Source organism: Nymphalis io, chromosome 25 (assembly GCF_905147045.1).
Source record: "Nymphalis io chromosome 25, ilAglIoxx1.1, whole genome shotgun sequence".
In the NCBI taxonomy this organism is placed as follows: Eukaryota; Metazoa; Arthropoda; class Insecta; order Lepidoptera; family Nymphalidae; genus Nymphalis; species Nymphalis io.
In genome coordinates, this window is record NC_065912.1 from 2,274,041 (window position 1) to 2,294,678 (window position 20,638).

Consider the following 20,638-nt stretch of genomic DNA (forward strand, 5'->3'; position numbering starts at 1 on the left):
TCTTAAAATAATAAACCCAAAATCATTTGAACATATAGACAATCTGTGTAATTTTAATATATAAATCAATATTTTAAATATGTGGGTAGTATGATAATATTCAAAATAAAAGTATAAAAACATTTATCGAACGTAAAACGTTAATACAAATTATGTTGGTAGTTTGCAAATTATAACGTTTCTAAATGTTACGATTTAAAAACTTAGCAAAGCTACCAAATCAAATAATTATAAAGTCAAAAATATAAATATTTTAAGAAATAATGAGTACTCACATAAACAATCTTCTAGCTTAGCGTTAAGCTCGAACTTACAAATGATATAGGAGTCGGAATAGCAACTTGGACGCGTCGGAATCTAAAACGCCAGTAAGTATCGAAATCGGCGACATCCCAAAGACCGCCGATAATGCCAAGTGGAAGTGACGTAAAAAGGAAGGAGAGGTAAAAGGAAGAAAATAAGTCAAAATGACAAGCGGGAAACCAAGTACCTATCTCATATAATAAAGTTTCGAATAAGGGACAGTCAAATTAATCATATTTACTTGTACGTAAATCTGTAACGTGTTATTTACTTCAAAACAAAAATACGAATTAGATGATTATAAAGATAATATTATAAAATTTTGTTAACGTTCTATTTTATTTCATTGAATTTTTAAATTATAATAATTGTAATTGAAAAATAATTTTCACTCAAGCCAGCATTAAAAATTAGTAAATCAAACATGTATGGACTATGGAGTTTAGAAGTAAGCATTCATATAACCTATATTAACCCGAAAAAGTATCTAATAAAATGTATGATAAAAGGGTTCTATAAATTATCAGAGTGGCGCTACTGCGGCTATACGGTAGAATTAGCTGCAACATCTTCTAGCTATAACACCGACATCTAAATTTCATACATTTTCACGTTTTATACTCAAAGATATATTTTTTTCAAGCTTTCATTCATTAATAATCTTTGATTTGGTAATATTTTGTTGGATGTGTACAGACTATAGTCATATTGTGTAGTATGGCCCACTACATAATATGACTATAGTCTATACGTATAATTTCATGTCTGTATTCTGTAGAAACGTAGTGATTATCTACTCTGTGCTTTGTAGTCTATGTTCTGAATTGACGGACGACGGACGATCGGTTCAGGACGGGTTTTGTATATTACTCATCGTTGATTTATGCTGTGTTTTTAAATATCAAAAAATATAAAACGATTTGACAAAGAAAGTAAATATCAATATTTATTATTGTTGTTTATATAAAAGGCAGGATGCATCGGCGGCGAGGTCCTAATTTCACCTACGTTAGTGGCTGTGTGAAATATATGATTTTTGTTTTGAATTTTATTTTTTGGGTAAGCACCATATTCATTAATATTACTAAGTTTCCCATATGGAAGAAGAATGAAAGTCTGTTTGTTGTATTTGTAGTTTGATTCTATTGTGTGAATGTTTTAATTTTAATTTATTGTTCAGCCTCAGTGTGTGAATCACAATCATTGTTTGAAGCGATAATGTGGGAAGATTACGTTTATGAACAACATATACATATAAAAAAGTAGATGTCTGTCTAGCCGTTTCCGCTAACGAAATTACTAAATTGTTCAATTCGGTTTCAACAAGTTACGATAAAAATTAAGCCAAAAAATACAAATTAAATTGTCGTGAATATAATAATTACGTATTTATCGAATGCGCTTTGTATTTTTATTTAGATTATACATATTTTTGTTTTTATGACTTTAATGTGTTAGAGTTTTTAATTACCTTTCATAATACACATTAATATCATTGTATAAAATAAAGACTTATTGAAAATAAAAATGAATAAATGTCTATATTTTTTTTTAAATCCTGTTCGATAATAATAATTTAATACAAATTATACAGTGTTGTTTAACCTTTGGAAAAATGAAAGTAACTAAGATAATAAGCAATAATTATATTTTAGCTTATCAAAATTTTCATAGCATGTTTATATAATATATCTAATTTTATCTACAAGAGTTTATTTATGTATTTATACCCAGTAAGAATAAACTGTTAACACATTTTGCCAATGTTTGGTCATTTTTTGATGATTTTATTTTTATGGTAAGATAAGTCCTCAATATATAACAATATTTTTCAAAAATCGTATATTAAATATTTACTTTGCTCTTATTGTATTGCCTCGACTTTGTCAATATTAACAATAAATCTGAATATCTAAAATTAATTTTGAAATCAATTACAATTTTCACATATATAATTATCGTGTGTTGAGGAAATACACGAAAATTAGTCATTTTATCACTTATTATTGTCAAATATTAAAAATAGTGAAATATGGTATATCCTGGTTTTGTTCACCGCAGAGCAAATACACAAATTAAGCTCCAAAGAACCAACAATCTCCGGATAAGATTCAGCTGTTCTAACAATTGGGCCATCTCAAATGTGTTTGATGAAAATCTGGTACAAAGTGTATCCACCCATACATTCATATTTATACGCTTAAAAGCTTGCCTTAAAGTTCAAAGTTATTTGTAAAATAATGGAACATTTGCATGACTCATTTATAAAAGTAACTTACACATGGGGTGAGATGGCCCAGCGGTAAGAAAGCCTAACCGATGAATTTGTGTTCAAACCCAGGCAAGTCACTGAATTTTATGTGTATATGTTATATATATTATTATATTTCATGTTCTCAATTTGTGTTTATAATTCATCTCATGCTCGGCAGTGAAAGAAAAAAATTGATGAAAGCTACATGTGTCTAATTTCACTAAAATTCTGCCACAAATGCATCCATCAACCTGTATTGGAGCAGCATGGTGAAATGAGCTCTAAACCTTCTCCTCAAAAATATAGGAGGCATTAGCCCAGTAGTGGGAAATTTACAAGCTTTTAACTTTATTTTTTGTAACTTATTTATTGTCAAAGTAAAAACTACTTTCTTTTCAAATTCAAATTACTGCTTTAGTGTACAACCAATAAACTTGGCATAAATTACATACAATATATATGTATAAGAGTCCTCTTTAAAAAAAACTAAGCTAAACAGTTATCTTTTCCAAACAACCTTAAGATAGAGGAAAGAAACAGAAGAAAGAAAGATAGTGTAGGCATATAACATAAATAAACATAATATATAAATACATTAAATTAAGTAACAATAACTTTAAAATAAATTTATACATAGATACACACACTCATTCATATATGTATTATAATTAGATACAATTTATGTATTAAATTAAATTTATTATATTACATTAACTCGATAGCTGAGTCAGCTATTAATACAACATTAACTCTCATATTCTAATTCTTTTGGATTAAAGACTAACTCTTGCCCAGCTCAAGGTTAAGGCCATAAGTGGTTCATAAATATTCCACATACAATACTTGAAATAAATATAAAAAGTTGTTCAGAGTCTTAAATGATTCTCTTTCATAAAATAAAATTTTTGGAAGTATTTGTTTGTGAAATTCTAAACAAAAATTACGAATAAATTTTTTATATATATATATATAGACATTGATTTAATCTGATAATGACCTGTTAGGCATGAAATTTGAAATGACTTTTTATGTTCCTTTTTAATAAAGTATTGCTGTAGAACAATAATTAATAGTTTGATATGCAGGTTTCTCTCAAAGTACCTCTACGAGTCAAATTTATGAATTCTAAAATATCATGACAAGTAAATACCTCGTTGGTATTGTGTTCCTATGGTTGGACTAGAAAGAAGTTAATGGATTTTTATTTCTAGAAATAACTAGCAGATTCATAGTTGCCACTGATATCCTTTGGAAAACTCTTGAAGCAGACCTGCACAATCTTGGAGAGATCTTGCTGAAATGCCATCTAACTCAGATTGAGAGAATAAAGAGTGAACCTATGCTACCATACACTTGTGCATTATGTACCGACCAGAAATTTGACGTTGAGAGATTTGAATTTGAGTTTTAAAAATGATAATAATTTTTCAGCTGTTCGGTGGTTTACTGATTGGTGTTGGACTGTACGCATTTATCGACAAATGGCAGGCGACAGGTCTTATAAAGGTAAACAATTATGTTATACTAGATTAAAAAGCACAATTCAAAATAGTATAAATATTTCTTAATTATTACATTATTATAATATTCTATCAATTATTAATATAATATAATAGGTTTGGTAACAGTTGATGTCACTTAATTAGTGGGTCACCCCACTAATTAAGTGACATCAACTGGGGGGAGGAGGCAGTTACAAGTGCTAAGTATGAAACAAGGATAAAATCCGTTCTTAGGGTTCAACCTTGCTTCATACCAAATTTCATCGAAATCGGTTTGTGGTTTAGCCGCAAAAGCGTAAAATAGTATGAAAACAGCGTGTATTTATTTTCGATGATGTCAAGCAAGCCGTTTAGTGGTGTGCAAAACGGAAATATAAATATAATCGTTTTGAAATTCTAAATTTAAAGCTAGCTTGAGTGTAAACACGATTTTATGTTATATTAGTATTTACAAAAGCATACCTACATATACGTTATTAATTATTAGATCATTGTATGTACGTATGTATATATATATATATATATAAATTGTTTACGAGTAATGTGCAAATCTGAATTGAACGTTCAGAAAAGTAATAGGTACCCAATATTCCGAGTCAATGAAGTATTTAAGCATGAATAGCGTTATGGCTTAAGGGCCGCCCAAGCATGTAAAAAGCGCAGTCTATATCCTGACCTCGTGGGTACTATCGTCCCCACACCTTAATTGGAGGGATAAATGGAAATATTGGTTATTAAAAAAAGTCTTGTAGAGTCCAATGCAAACTTATGAAATTATTAGAAATGCGAAAGTGATTATTTTTATTTGATTGTTACGCATTCACTTCTTAACTACTTAATCGATCATCATGATTTTTTGCACAGAAGTTGTCACGGGTACAGGGAAAGACAGGGCCTAACACGCGTGTGTAATCGCGGACGGAATCTAGTAATCCTATAATTTAGTTTGTGGTGTAGCCTGGAAATTAAAAAAAAATGAGGCACAGGAAAATAATGTAATTCCAAATAATAAAAAATATACAACAAGCACGGACACGCCTGTGGAGATATGGTTAATAGAAATAAAAAGTAAATCGTGAGTTTTGTACCGATGTGGCGCAATTTATCATTTTTATATTTTTAACGTCACGAAATACACCTATTAATAATAATATCGTTTATAAACACATTTGTATGTATGTGTGAATGTGTATTCCATATTCAAATAAAATTTAACTGTACAAAGGCCTAATCGTCTTAAAGGTCTTATCGCTAAAAATCTCTTCAAAAGTAAAGCAGTAAAAGTAAAAGCAAGTTGTAAAAGCAGCGGTTTGGAAGTGTACATACTAAGAAAATATTGAATTAATTAATATAATATACTTAGTCTGATATAAAATACATATTATATCAATAAATACTACTTATGTTACCGTACCCAGTCCCAGATTTATGCTCGCTAGCCGGGGGCTTCGGGAGTAAGCGGGCATAAAAATATTTTACTCTTACCGCTTCGGAATGGCGGGTCTAAATGCCAGAGTGCTAGGAACTCTAATCACAGGGATCTCTAAGTCAGAGAATATCTCGTCTCATAATTAATTATTATTTTTACAGCTGGATACGGTGTACGATGTTATGCTTAACATAAGCCTGCTGATCGCGTTGCTCGGCGGCGTGGTGTTCATCGTGAGCTTCGCTGGCTGCATTGGGGCGTTGCGGGAGAACACGTGCCTCTTGAAATTTGTAGGTTAACATTTCGTTCTTATAAAATTAGCTTAGATAATTTCTACTGTTTAATATCACTGTAATCATTGCTGTGTTCTTAGTATATAAAGATAAATAATCAGATTCGAGAGCATCTAGACGCGGTAGCGTATCAAGCCAAGTTCAAGCTAACAGAACTGGCGAGCAGTACCGTAATATTACACGAACCATTGGGAGCCACTTTTGACCCTCTCATAACTCAAAAACTATTTCACATAAATATGTCAAATTTAGCTCATATATTGAAACTTGCGAGATACATATGAGCTCCAAATTTCATAAACTCACTTCAAACGGTTATATAGGTATTAACGTCCAAAAAACGGCATTTTTATCACTGACTGACCCATAGATCAAAACTCTAACCCAGTTCGAGATTTTTTTTTTTATATTCGCCGGGAGGGCAAATGACTCTACTCCACCTGATGGTAAGTGGTAGTAGAGTCCAAACGCGACGACGGCCAGTACAGATGGGAAAAACGTTCTGCACTAGCCGCCTTCGCCTTGCCGGCCCGCAAGATGCCTCTTCACGCCTCGTTTGAAGGAACCCGGGTTGTAAGAGGAGGGGAACACGTGAGCTGGTAAGGAATTCCATTTTTTGGAAGTGCGACAAAGAAAGGAGTTGCCAAATTTCTTTGTTCGCGATGGAATTGATGTCACAGTTAGGCGGTGACATCGAGAACCAGCTCGCGTGGACTTAAGAAGGAAGGGGGAAGCAGGAATTAGAGAGAATAATTCCTCAGAGCACTCGCCGTGATACAGTCGATAGAAAGCGCTCAGTGCTGCTATCTCACGACGCAATTGTAAAGGTTCAAGGGTGTTTGTGACCTTTACGTCGCCAATAATGCGTACGGCACGTCGCTGCAACCGGTCCAAGGCCTCAAGTAGGTACTTAGCGGAGCCATCCCAAAGGTGCGAGCAATATTCCACGCAAGACCGTACCTGTGTTTTGTACAGCAGGCACAGTTGTTGTGGCGTGAAAAAGCGCCGCACCTTGTTCAGAACTCCGAGTTTCCGTGAAGCTGTTTTTATAACAGCCTCGATGTAATCCCTTGGACTAAGGTCGCAGCGAACGTCAATCCCCAGCATGGCGATTTTGCTTTGCATCACCAGCGGAGTACCACAGAGGGAGGGAAGAGGGGAAAATGTTGACTTTTTCGCCGTGAGAGCGCATACCTGTGTTTTCTTGGCATTAAACTCAACAAGATTATCAGATCCCCATTTGGCGATGAGCTCTAACGTCCTATCGAGTTCAATGACAAGATTCTCCCGCCTCTCCTCAGTTTCCGCCCGCCCAGCCACTGCGCGTCCGTGGTATCCACCATGCACTGTACTATCATCTGCATAGCAATGTATGTTTCCAAGGGAGAGCATATCATTGATATGCAAAAGAAAGAATGTGGGAGATAGCACAGATCCCTGGGGGACTCCAGCATTCACTACATAGAATTGTGAAGCGCAACCATCTACTAAAACACGAAGGCTACGCTTGTGTAGGAAGCTGGCAATCCAGGTGCATAGCTGAGCAGGCAGACCATATGCCGGTAGCTTGGAGAGAAGACTTCTGTGCCAGACCCTGTCGAAAGCCTTGGAGATATCGAGGCTGACAGCCAACGATTCTCCATGCTTGTCGATAGCTTCACCCCAGAGGTGTGTTACGTACGCTAGAAGATCACCTGTGGACCGTTTTGGTCGAAACCCGTACTGACGATCATTAATCAGACAGTGATCTTCTAGGTAATGGATCAGTTGGTTGTTTAAAATCCGTTCCATCACCTTACAAAGTACTGAGGTGATAGCTATTGGCCGATAATTTGCCGGGTCAGACCGATCCCCTTTTTTGGGAACCGTTTGCACATTAGCTCTTCTCCAAGCCTCCGGCACACTTCCCGAAGAGAGAGAAAGTTGGAACAGGCGCGTTAACACAGGAGACAGCTCCGCTGCGCACTTCTTCAGCACTATGGCTGGTATTCCATCGGGACCGCTAGCTTTCCGTACATCAAGTGATTGCAGCTCCGCACGCACATCACGTTGCCTGATTTTAATGTCAGGCATCGTATGACCACGTGTAGGTGGCAGTGCACTACAATCATCGATGACGGAATTGTCGGCAAAGAGTTTAGCCAGGAGATCAGCTTGCTCTTGCGGACTGTGAGCTAGCGATCCGTCCGGATTTCTGAGCGGTGGCAGCGAAGGTTGGCAGAAATTGTTTTGCACAGACTTGGTCAGACGCCAGAAGCTACGGGAGCCCCTAGGATGCGAAACAAGGTCATGACCAATCTGTACAATGCGCTGTGCATCCGCTCTCGTGTATGCCTTTCTACAGGACTTGGAATTTTTATTATAGTTTGCTTTCAGTGAGTCAATGTTAGATGCCCCGCTAACGCAGCCGTTGATCCACTTGCGATATGCCGCCTGCTTAGCTGATACAGCATCGGCACATTCACGAGTGAACCAACGGTTACGCGTACTCCTACTGACGAGATCTGAGCTAGGAATGTAGTATTCCATTCCCAGCATGATCTCGCCAGCAACAGCAGCGGCACTAGCTGTCGGGTCATTCCCACTGAAGCAACGTTCCTTCCAAGGGACCGACGCATAGTAATCGCGCATACCGTCCCAATCCGCCGACTTATAGTGCCAAACGCCACGTTTGCATACCGCTAGTGGCGGCAGCTTGGCCTGTGGCACTCTGGTAGAAATAAGGCTGTGATCCGAAGAGCCAAGAGGAGCCTGGACCACAACCTGATATTCCACCGGGTGAGAAGTCAGCAGAAGGTCCAGTAGAGAAGGTGCTTGCCCATCAATGTCTGGGATCCTGGTGGGCTGATCAACCAGTTGGGTCAAGTCATGTGTGAGAGCAAAAGCATGAGCAGTCCTTCCAGCATGGTCAGTTTTGAGGGATTTCAACCAGGATTCGTGGTGAGCATTAAAATCCCCCAAAAACACCAATTCCGCGTTAGGAAATTACTCTTGCGCAGCATCTGCCACCCGACTAAGATGGTCAAATAATCGGCTTGTCTCCAAGTCACCATTGTGGGATCTGTAGAGGCACACGTAGACTCGGCTCTGACGAACCAGGTCCACACGTACCACCAACATGGAGAAGGAGAGGTCCTCCAAGCAGCGCAGTCGGTGACAGCAAACATCCGTCCTGACGAACAAGCATACTCCGGCTTTCGCTTTGAAGGATTCTTCAAGCGTGTAGCCGGGATAATTAAGGTAGCTGGTATCGGCAGGACGGAGTATTTGTGTCTCCGTGAGAAACAACATTGCTGGCCGTGCTGTCTCGAGATGGTGGTGGACAGCGTTGAGGTTAGTGTGGAGTCCTCGTATGTTAGAGAACTCGACCTCAAACAGCGAGGGTATGGTGGGGGTGTGCACCGCTGTACGACCGTTATTTCTTTTTTGTTGCGCCATTTGGGAAAAAAAATGACCTAGAAAGTTCAAATTTTGTATCCAGATAGGTGGTTGGATGAATACAAAGGAATAAATCAGAAACTAGTAATTTTTTATCATTTTATTATTATTTTTCAATTATTTGATTCTACTACATACCATAACTACATTTGTTCATATAAACGGGAGTGGAGGCCTGGTGTCTTGTAGAACAGTTTATCTATTGCAAGTACCAGTCTTCACATTAATTAGCTGTTATGTAAATGTTACATTTTACTTTGTAAGCTTTTTGTGAAGAAAATAAATAAATATATTATTATTATTATTACTAGGAAAACTTACTTAGTGCCTGTAATGTAAGAATCAGCAATCGAAATTGATGACAGCCAGTATTTATGTGAATTTTAAGGTGCCACCCTTAATTTTTTTTTATCCAAACATCAGTTTTAGTACTTATAACTAAGAGTATAGTCAACTTTCGTATTTATCACGTTATTAACTGAGATTTAGTATTAATTATTATTTCAATATTTAGCGCACATCAATATTGTAAGATGATTACTTATAAATAATTATTGATTTATAAATAAAAATACTAGATAATTTCTTTACAAAAAGTAATGATATCCCATCAAAAATATAAATACGAAATGAGAGCCAAGCTCAATGTTATGATATATGCCTTGGTTGTCGACTTCAACGACAAAAGAAGTCAGATCTAAATGGGTGCCAAGTTCAATGGTCAGTCCTGAAATTTATTTATAAATACATAAAATATTTTATAACAACTAAAAAATATTATTTCTTCTTATGACTTAGGCATAATATATTGAAGCCTAAGGTCTGACTGGTCTGTTTTTGATGGGATTTATGTGTAATGTAACAAATAATAAAATATGGTTGATGTACTTTTTTATTTGTACAAATTATGCAAAGACACAAAAGCAAAATAATTCTCCTAAATTTAACAGAGAGTGTATGATGAAAATAATACGAAATAAATAACAATAACGAGTAAATACGAAAAAAATATACATAATATATCCTGTATATATTAAGTATACTTACTTATTATATATATAACTGGTGGTAGAGCTTTGTGCATGCTCGTCTGGGTAGGTACCATCCACTCATCAGATATTCTACCGCAAAACAGCAGTACTTGGTATTTTTCTGTTCCGGTTTGAAGGGTGAGTGAGCATATATAAGGACATAACATTTTAGTTCCCAAGGTTGGTGGTGCACTAGTGATGTAAGCGATGGTTAACATTTCTTACAATACCAATGCAATGGCGTTGGTACCATCAGGTGGCCCATATGCTCTTCCGCCTTCCTATTCTATAAAAAAGTAGAATTATTATAAAGTTATATATGTAGTTAAATGGTATAATGTTCTATCATAAATAAAGGTAATATATTAATCAAGAACTGTTTGTAGTGTATAATATAGCAGGAATATTAGCAAATCGCATGCAATATGTAAATTAACCAAACCAAATAGACAAACCTTAGGTTTGTTTATCTTTACTCCTTCGATTGAAATAATCTAAATTTGTATTGTTCACACACTGTTCCTGATATATGAATGAGCTCGTTAACCAACCTTGCCAAACCTCACACTTAACAATTCATAGGCAACCAAGTCAATTGTCATGGATGGTCGAGAAAGCGATTACATACTTTATTTATACTACCTACAGGGGTCGATGGAATATTCAATCGAAAAAAATTCTTCAGAAACCCATCTAATTTTCCTAAGTAATAAAATTTTTTGATAACGTCAATAAGGAAATGCAGACATATTGCTCTCGTTTTATCTCTGTCGCGGTGATTGCCATAAAAACTTACTAAAATGCTAAAACATAAGAATGCTTACATATAACTATTTACGGCCTAAATATTTACTTAATTTTATGATGAATGAAACGCTATCTCAAAATAATTTTATTAGTTTTCATTGAAACACAAAAATTGATGTAACTATGTAAATGGAGGTTAAAACCTGGATACATTTATCTGGTGGTAGTAGGGCTTTGTGCAGGCCCATCTGGGTACCACCCACTCATCAGATATTCTGCCGCTAAGCAGCAATACTTAATATTGATGCGTTCCGGTTTGAAGGGTGAGCGAAAGTCTTACTACAGGCACAAGGGAAATTCCCAGGATCAATAACATAAAAAAATACATCCTATACGTTTAATTAATTATATGCGTCTTCATACTTTTCAGTACTAGACGAACAAAAATTGACATTAGGTCTACCAAACTTGGTTAGTTGCAGAAGCAAAATTTCGGAGACACTATGGATGTTTATACCAAACGATAGCGCGATTTAAAGTACGACTAGCGCCATCTACATATTGACTGTTGAAATAATTTGCGTATGTCCTTAAATTATATTTCTTTCGTTTTGGTTGAGATCTTAGTAAAATAATTCAAATGAATGATTTAATTTTAGTAAAAAAATATTATTGCGTTAAGTAATAAAGAAATTAAACATGGCGACAAAGATTTCGATTTTCTGTGAGTTTGTGTTCGACTGTAAATTTTTGTATTGTTTTTTTTTGGTTATGAGAATTTATATGTTCAACATCAGAAAGATTACAGACGGGGGGAGGGGAGTACTGCGGGTGACTAAGGGGACAAAGGAGGCGAGGAATTATTAAAGAGTTCATACTATAGTAAATAAATTATCATATAATATCTAATTAGTAAATTAATTATTGTTGTGTTTCGGGTTGAAGGGCGGGTGAGCCAGTGTAATGATAGGCAAAAGGGACTCAATAAAATTTAAAATCCCAAGGTTCGTGGCATATTTGCGATGTAAGGGATGATTAATATGTTTTACAGTGTATATGGGCGGTGAACCATCAGGTGGACTATTTGCCAGTCATGTTTAGTGGTGAATGGAAACATTGGCAGGAAACCTGACACACGTGTATCCACCATGGCATTGGAACAGCGAAGCGAACATAAAATATGAATTATTTATATTAATAAAATAAATATATTTATTAATTTTCCAGTATTCCCTCTGTCTGCTCATACTATTCCTGGTGGAAATGGGTGGGGCGGTCTGCGGTTTTGTCTTCCCCCGTTCGTTACATGGTCTCCTCGAGCTCAGCTTCACTGAACGCGTAGTCCATGCGTATAGAGATGACCCGGACTTGCAGAACTTCATAGATTTCGCCCAGAGTGATGTAAGTATATATATATATATAAAACTCTAGGATATATAATCCTCCTCCTCCTCGCGCATGTTGCGTGGCAGTTCCCCAGATAAACTGCGCAAACAAGGGTGCGGAGCATAGGGCAGCCCTCCGCCACGCTGCAGTCCTGTGTAGAAACGGACCCCTGAAGTCGAGATGGCCCAGTGGTAAGAACGCGTGAATCTTAACCGATGAACGTGGGTTCAAACCCGGGCAAGCACCTCTGAATTTTCATGTGCTTAATATCTGTTATAATTCATCTCGTGCTTTTCGGTGAAGGAAAACATCGTGAGGAAACCTGCATGTGTCTAATTTCATCGAAATTCTGCCACATGTGTATTCCACCAACCCGCATTGGAGCAGCGCGGTGGAATAAGCTCCAAACCTTCTCCTCAAAAAAGGGAGAGGAGGCCTTAGCCCAGCAGTGGGACATTAACAGGCTGTTACTGTACTGTATATATATATAATGTCCTCCAGACCGATTTCGGCCACGGCGTCAAGAGAGATTAGCCAACTACGCAGAAGATATTATAGGGCACAATGGTGTGCGCAAACACAGGTGCCCTCTCTATTTCCTAACTCTCATAATCCGATGGGACGGCAATCCGACATAATCGGAACGGGTTCAGGTGCAGGACCAACAACTTTACGTGCTTTCCGAGGTACGGGAGTGTACACATCCAACTTCCAGACTCCCGGCTGCCACTGAGAATTTTCGACAGAAACACCCAATAACTTTTAATTGGCCCGACCTGGGAATTGAACCCAGGACCTCCGGGTCTGCGGCCTTACATCGAGCCACTAAAGTTATGTACCGTTTGAATGATTATTATGAAAATTGTCATATATAAATAAATACATGGAGTAAGTAAATAGACAACTTTGACATTGAATTGCAGCGATGTCATTGGTCGAGATCTTGAATTGTCTATTATTTTCATTAAGGAGTCGCGATATAATAGCGTTTTGAATGGCAGCGAAATTGTTATCGAAACTTTGGAAGTAAAATTAAAGTGTAATCAACTAGTTAAGTTGAATAGTGTTGTAATATTAATGAATTTCTCGACGAGCCGGTTGGGGTGGTTGGTAGATACTTTCCTTTCACTGGGTTCGATTTCCACCCAGAACAGATATTTGTGTGCACGAACATGTCCGTTTGTCTTGAGTGGAGGTGTAATTATCTATATAAGTGTGTATTTACAAAAGAAAAATAGTATATGCAGTATATCAGTTGACTGGTTTCCATAGTACAAGCTTTGTACAAGCTTAATTTGAGATCAGATGGCTGTGTGAAAAATGTCGAAATGTCAGGAATTTATATGAATCAAGAACTGTTTTTAGTTCATTATACGGCAGAACTATTAGTAAATCACATGCAATATTATGTAGATCTAAGGTTTGGAATAAGCTATATACTAATATTATAAATGCGAAAGTTACTCTGTCTGTGTGTCACGTTTTAACGGCTGAGCCTCTGAACCGATTCTAATGAAATTTGGTTTGAAGCAAGCTTGAACCCTAAGGAAGGACGTCAGGTACTTATTTATACCAGAATACCTCCCACGCCCTCCTAACACGCTGGCGCATCCGCGACCGAAAATTAGTGTGTAATATGTATATTGTCATTGCGTTCTTATACTTTTAACTTTCTTGTTACTCGCTGGCGTTACTGCACATCAACTTATACACTGTGCCTGTCGCCTAAACTATTTTTAATCTCTCAGTTGTCAGCGACCATAATAATAGTTATTGGAAATTCGAGAAAAACTTAAATGTAGAAGAAATTGCAGTAAATTGTTTTTTCTTTGGCTTTTTTTTATATAAGTATCAATCAATCAATGTAAGTCTGTAATAATTAAAATCTTTTTTTAACAAAAACGAAGAAAAAAAAACACCTATTGTACAATCAAGACTGCAAGGCATGGTTGGAAGAATGTAAGCAGCGCATCCCGTAATTAATTCATACATGTATTATCTTTCAGTTTCACTGCTGTGGCCTCACGTCAGACGGTTACATGGACTGGTCCAAGAACGAGTACTTCAACTGCTCATCACCGTCCGTGGAGCGTTGCGGAGTGCCATTCTCCTGTTGCATCAACGCCACAGATATTAGTTCGGGTCTCGTGAATATAATGTGTGGTTACGGCGTACAAAACTTTCCCGTGAGTTGAAAAAGGATAGCTATATGTTTAATGTGTTCTACTCAATTAATGAATCCGGTGTAAGAGGACTGGTCCTGATCGTTTTTGAATGTCTAATCCAAGCACGTAACGATACTATTTGTCATGTTTCATGTATCAAAAGTCTAAAGACAAGTATTAAAGTGATGTTTAAGTAAATTAAACACGTCACAGAAGTGAAACGTTTTTGTATCGTCATCAAGAGCCGAGATGGCCCAGTGGTAAAAATGCGTAAATCTTAACCGATGATCGTGGGTTCAAACCTGGGCAAGCACCACTGTATTTACATGTGCTTAATTTGTGATTATAGTTCTACCCGTTCTATACGGTGAAGGAAAACATCGTGAGAAAACCTGCGTGTGTCTAATTTCACTAAAATTCTGCCACATGTGTATTCCACCAACCCGCATTGGAGCAGCGTGGTGGAATAAGCTCCAAGCCTTCTCCTCAAAAGGGAGAGGAGGCCTTAGCCCAGCAGTGGGACATTAACAGGCTGTTACTGTACTGTATCGTCATCGTCATCTTTAAATTCAATCAAATTGCGCCCGAAGAAGTTTCACTTCGATAGAACAAAATGTAAATGTCAAAAATGACCTACTGACCAAAAAACACATAATTAAATTTATAATATTAAGTGCATAAATGTATAGTGGTAATAGTAGTAAATAGATTTTTAATTAATCATAAATAATTAAGTTACTTGTTTGACAGTTTAAAAAATTTTAACAATGAATGTTTGATAATTTCAGGTCGCCGAAGCGAGTAAACGCGTTTGGACGAGTGGGTGTATAGAAATCGTCCGATCATGGGCGGAAAGGAACCTGTATACCATCGCTTCTGCAGCACTAGGAGTCGCTCTCTCGCAGCTCTTCGTCATTTACCTCGCTAAGACTCTAGAGGGACAGATTGAATTGCAGAAAGCCAGGTACGAAAACGTAGCTAAGTGCACCCCGCAGCATCATCGACATAGATAATTAATTCTAAGTATTAACTTAACTGTCATTTTTAAATTTATCTGTAAAGACCTTGTAAAATTTTATACTAAAATTTTTCCTGTACTTTGCTTACTTTGATTGTTAACCAAAGCTATTAATTATTCGGAAATGATTATTATTAAGAAGAAACAACATGACAATCATATATTAACTTGCTATTTTTTTAATATATGCATTAAATAAATAAAAAAATAGCATTTTAGCAGCTTTCTCACGAACAGTTTTCTTTCTTACGTCTGTATAACTATATAATATAATTAATTAAATATTAATTTAATGTATAAAATCCGGCTCGAAGGACCATTTATCGTAAATATCTTTGTGCAATATTTAAAAATAAAAGAAAATTGGAAATTTGCGTAAAAAATACATATCGCTAAATGATATATTTTGTATAAAAAATTTGAAAGTATAAGTAAAATGTATTGCTAAGACTGAATAGCCAAAACTTTCTAAGATCTATGCATATAAAATATATCGAAATTCGTATATAATAAATTAAATCACCCAGTTCATGAACGATAAGTAAATGATTCCTAAAAAATAATATTAGTTCATTGAATTTTGTCAATCGTCTTCATTTCTTATATTTTAATTATAATATATACATATATAACTTCACTGGGCAAATTTTCTTGTTTGCCTTACAAAAATAAATTAAAAAAAAAATTTTGTATATTAACTCTGTGCGAATCGTTCTTGAATCAAAACAAAAAAATGTTGCTTTAAATATTCGTTTATGAACACAGATGTGATCTGTTCTAAATATTTTAAAGACATTGTCTGACCGCTGATGGAATGCGTTCCCGACGGCAGCCAGCTGCTCAACAACACCCTACAAAAATAAACAGTTGATATAACCTTGTAACAGCGTAGTATTCATAATTACAGCATTTATAGTAAATTTCCATCAAGGATAGGATAGGAACGCTTTCCTTCAGAGATCATATATCCTGTAACGCTATTGTCGGTGGCTGTTCCCCCCACAGGTGAGGGGATTTATTCTAGTATATAATTGTAATATTACATTATAATTTAGTAAATAATTAAGTCTTATGTGTAATCAAAAATCATTGTATATTGTAACCAACGTCTGCAATCTACATAGTAATGCTTATATACAAGTATATAGTTGATTTCAAAAGATTTGTAATAATTTATAGCTAAACTGTTCAAATTTTTCTTTATAAACAGAAAATGAAAACTGGCAGTGTACTCCCATGCCTCAGTGAGCACGTAGACTCTCATGCCTTTTTGGGTTGCATTGATTGTATCATTGGATTATGAGATTTTTTTTATATATATAGAATAGGAAGGCGGACGATATGGGCCACTTGATGGTAAAACAGCAGTACTTGTTATTGTTGTGTTCCGGTTTGAATGGTGAGTGAGCCAGTGTAATTATAGGCACAAGGGACATAACATCTAAGTTCCCAAGGTTGGTGGCGCATTGGCTATGTAAGCGATGGTTTACATTTCTTACAATACCAATGTCTATGGGCGTTAGTGACCACTTAACATCAGGTTGCCCATATGCTCGTCCGCCTTCCTATCAAAAAAAATTATATATATAAATATCGATACAATGACTGATTTACTTAGTATAAAAAGCGTAGAAAATATAAATTGCATATGTCATTGGAACATTTTATTATGTATTACGATGATAATTATGTAATTACAATGTATATAATGGAAATAGTTTTAAGCTAATTTTAACGCGGCTATAATGATTTTATAGAGATGAAATATTGATAAGTTATTTTTAGGAGTGGTTATGGGTAGATTATTATTTTTTACTGACATGATTACGTTTCCATTCGTTCGGTAAGTTCCATTCGTTCAATGAACAAATGGAAGTCATTTCAGTAAAGATACCAAAAAAAGAAATTCCTAATTACAATTAAAAAAAAAAAAAAACGAAATAGGTAATTTTTTTTTCTAGGTGGCAAACATGAAATAGGGGTGCAGCGGGCGCTTATAGAGACGAGTGTCGGCGCGCGCTGCTGTAGCCGGGACTCGAACCCGCACCGCCCCGCACTGTGCCCGCTGTGTCGGTACACATATAGACTTGTTAGACGGGCGGACGAGCAGTGCCATTATAAAACTATCCGGTGATTTTAAAACTAATCAGTGTTGAATAAACCAGTGTGGTGTTATCGAGCGTTACACGAGTAAAATTTGTATATTAAAAACTTCTACGGCTTAAAAAATGTCGCTAGCGAAGCTAAACAATGCTATCTCTTTCTATCGTATGTCAAATCGTTGATGATAGAAAGAGATGGATTTTTATAAAAAGGTGACTTTGTCTAAAGTAAAAGTGTTTTATAAGTGTTATTATTATTTAAATTTAATTATAAATAATCGCTTGATAAACACTATTTATAAGGTTGGTGCGCTGTCCAGATATAATACTCGATGGCTCAATATTAACGTTGCATTATAAACCTTACACGGTCGAAATAAGGCTTAAAATAGTTTGTATTTTAGCGGCATTGATCGTGTGCCATTGTATTTAAGACTGAAGCGATTATAGATTAGATTATACCTTTATTGGATATAGTTCCAAAAAATCATCAGTTATTATAATTTATAATAATAAGTTCAAATTAAGAACTTTGTCGCATTTATACGATCTGAATGTTTTATTAATTTTAATTCGTCGTATTTTTCATTATTGAAATTACATAAATTTTAAATGTAATAACAAACATATATATAGGATAGATAATAACGTTTATTCATTGGTTAGTTCAAATTGATTTCTGTAAATCGACTCTCCCATTGGTCGTTTACAATGACGTGATAAAAAAAAATTAAATTAATTAATGCCTCAAAAAATATTAGTGACTTCCACACTCTTACTTCCTCTATTAAATAATTTATATTGCATTTCTTTCAATTACAAAGTATAATACATAAGTATTCTACACAAATTTAATTATGTTATCTAAATATATATATATATATATATATATAATAATAATAATAATAATCACTCAAATAGTTGCTCTAAAGATCAGTTAATAAACGATTCGTTTTGCTTACGCATAGTAAGTTTGTCTATTTGACGTTTAATTTTTTTTTTTTTATAAACATTAATATTGGTTATGTTTATATATTTACTATTTGTATAAGTAATGGTTCGCCTCTGATCAGCCTCGTAGCCAATTCCATTATACGTAGGCGAAAAGTAACTTGGCTAAATTCAACCCTGAAATTTTACCATCTTATCCCAAACATTAAAAACACAATCGAAGAAGGAATTAATCTACGAAATTAATAGAAATACATAAAAAAATCAGTATAAATATATAAATAATTTATCATATTATATAATACTCGATGACCACTGCCATATAACTTTTAAAATGTTAACTTTTCTATATAAAAAAAAAAATTGAAGTACACGTGACAGAAAATTTCCCGCCTTTTTGCGTTCAAGATAAGAATTAAAATTCGATGTTTTTTTTTTTGTAAAATGTTATATCTGATAGTTGAGGTTTTTAAGTTTACCAACCATTCCATTATTATATTTAATGTCTCGTTCTCGCCCATTTAGTTATCCTCGATTGTCGATACAAAACAATAAATAGCTGAACTGATTATATTTGATCCTTTATGTTCATAACCATTACCAAGACCACTGCCATTTAGTATTAAAATATTATTCACGAAAAATGTCGTAAGTGTGATGTAATGTTTGTTCTGATCTCAGAAATACATTCAAAAGTTACGTTTAGCGTTATAGAATTTATAGTTCAAGAATTATACAAATATAAGTTTCTCAACAACAAATAAAAGAGATTTGTTCGATAAAAAAAAAGTAACAGTATTTTTTTTTTTTTAATATTAATTTATCTGGATGCAGTCCTTTAGATCTTTCATAAAGTATTTTGTAACATTCCTTTAACAACTTGCCAGTGATAAAATTATATTAAAAAAACCTATCTTAGATTTATTAGTCTTATATAGTATTTATTGTATAACTATATATATGATGTGTTAAATATGAATGGAAACCATCGTGGAACCATCGAGGTCCTTGAAAATTATTTGAAATATTATTTCAAATGATATCAGAAGAAGCAGTTGTCTTATTTCTTAAGAAGTAACTCTCTTGAATCGTTCTTCTTTCTTACTGCTAAAACTCAAGCGTTTCTCACTTTATATAACGTGAGTGCAGCCCTAGCACTATCTATAGTGCTGTAGTCCGTATGGAAACCTAGCTTTAGAAAAATGCTCAAAACGCTAACCAAATAATTTTTTATCATAATTAAAACATAAAATAAATATAAAATTGTGTGCAAATTTGCAACAGATTCGAACATTTTATTGTAAAATAATGTTATGATTCTATTTTTAAATTAAAAAAAAAAATATTGGAATGCGAATTATTTAATTTAAAATATCAATATTTATTTTATAAAAAAGAACAAGTGCAATATTGTGATGATATATAATTTTCAAACGAAATTCGATGAATTTGAATCGTATTCCAATAAAACAAGGTGCATTTTCGATGCATTTATTTTCAACATTTAAAATATTAAAACATTTAGTCTTACCTATAAATGCTGTTTAGCGGAGTGATTGGTTACACAATGCTGTCTTCTTCTTTTGTATTTCAAATCAATGATGACAGAAAGAGATAAATCAGTGTTTAACAAAACAGCCGCTAAACAACGCTCATAAGTAAGGCCATCCAGGTATTGTATTCAATATTAAATATTTAGTATTAATTAGTATAGTTTTATTTGATATTATTATGTATATTAACGCCGCAATATGTAATTAAATTACATAAAAGTGTTCGTATGTTTGTGTTTATATTATATATAATGTAATTACTGGTTACTCGATCGCAACCAAATTATTTGTATATAGATTTAAGTATTTTTTACATAATAAGATAAACCATTTCTGCTTTTATTATTCAAATTAGGAATTCGAATTATATTTTATAATATAAGAATAATTGCTACATTCTCTTTTTTTTTACAATTTATCGGGCCTCATCCGTTTGCATATAATTTTATAATGAAATATCTGAAAA

General features: G+C 34.6%; 1 protein-coding gene across 2 annotated transcripts; it reads left to right on the forward strand.

Moving 5' to 3' along the window:
- The first annotated feature begins 1,127 nt into the window (after positions 1-1,127).
- On the forward strand, positions 1,128-18,505 carry LOC126778254 (tetraspanin-33-like). 2 transcript variants are annotated; one of them, XM_050501744.1, is made up of 7 exons: positions 1,128-1,362; positions 3,989-4,063; positions 5,650-5,778; positions 12,225-12,398; positions 14,390-14,569; positions 15,337-15,512; positions 17,528-18,505. In XM_050501744.1, exons 1-7 carry the CDS (start codon positions 1,279-1,281, stop codon positions 17,538-17,540), a joined length of 831 nt encoding a protein of 276 aa, XP_050357701.1. In that variant the 5' UTR covers positions 1,128-1,278; the 3' UTR covers positions 17,541-18,505. The 2 variants fall into 2 exon arrangements, with proteins under 2 accessions (XP_050357701.1, XP_050357700.1); XM_050501743.1 differs by lacking the exon at positions 17,528-18,505 and having other exon boundaries at positions 15,337-15,725.
- The last annotated feature ends 2,133 nt before the right edge of the window (positions 18,506-20,638 follow it).

Bases quoted from the DNA above. Each gene is read 5' to 3' on its own strand.
- LOC126778254 (XM_050501743.1), top strand. From the start codon at position 1,279: ATGCATCGGCGGCGAGGTCCTAATTTCACCTACGTTAGTGGCTGTGTG. The intron at 4,064-5,649 runs GTAAACAATTAT...TTATTTTTACAG, and splicing joins AGGCGACAGGTCTTATAAAG to CTGGATACGGTGTACGATGT. The intron at 14,570-15,336 runs GTGAGTTGAAAA...TGATAATTTCAG, and splicing joins ACGGCGTACAAAACTTTCCC to GTCGCCGAAGCGAGTAAACG.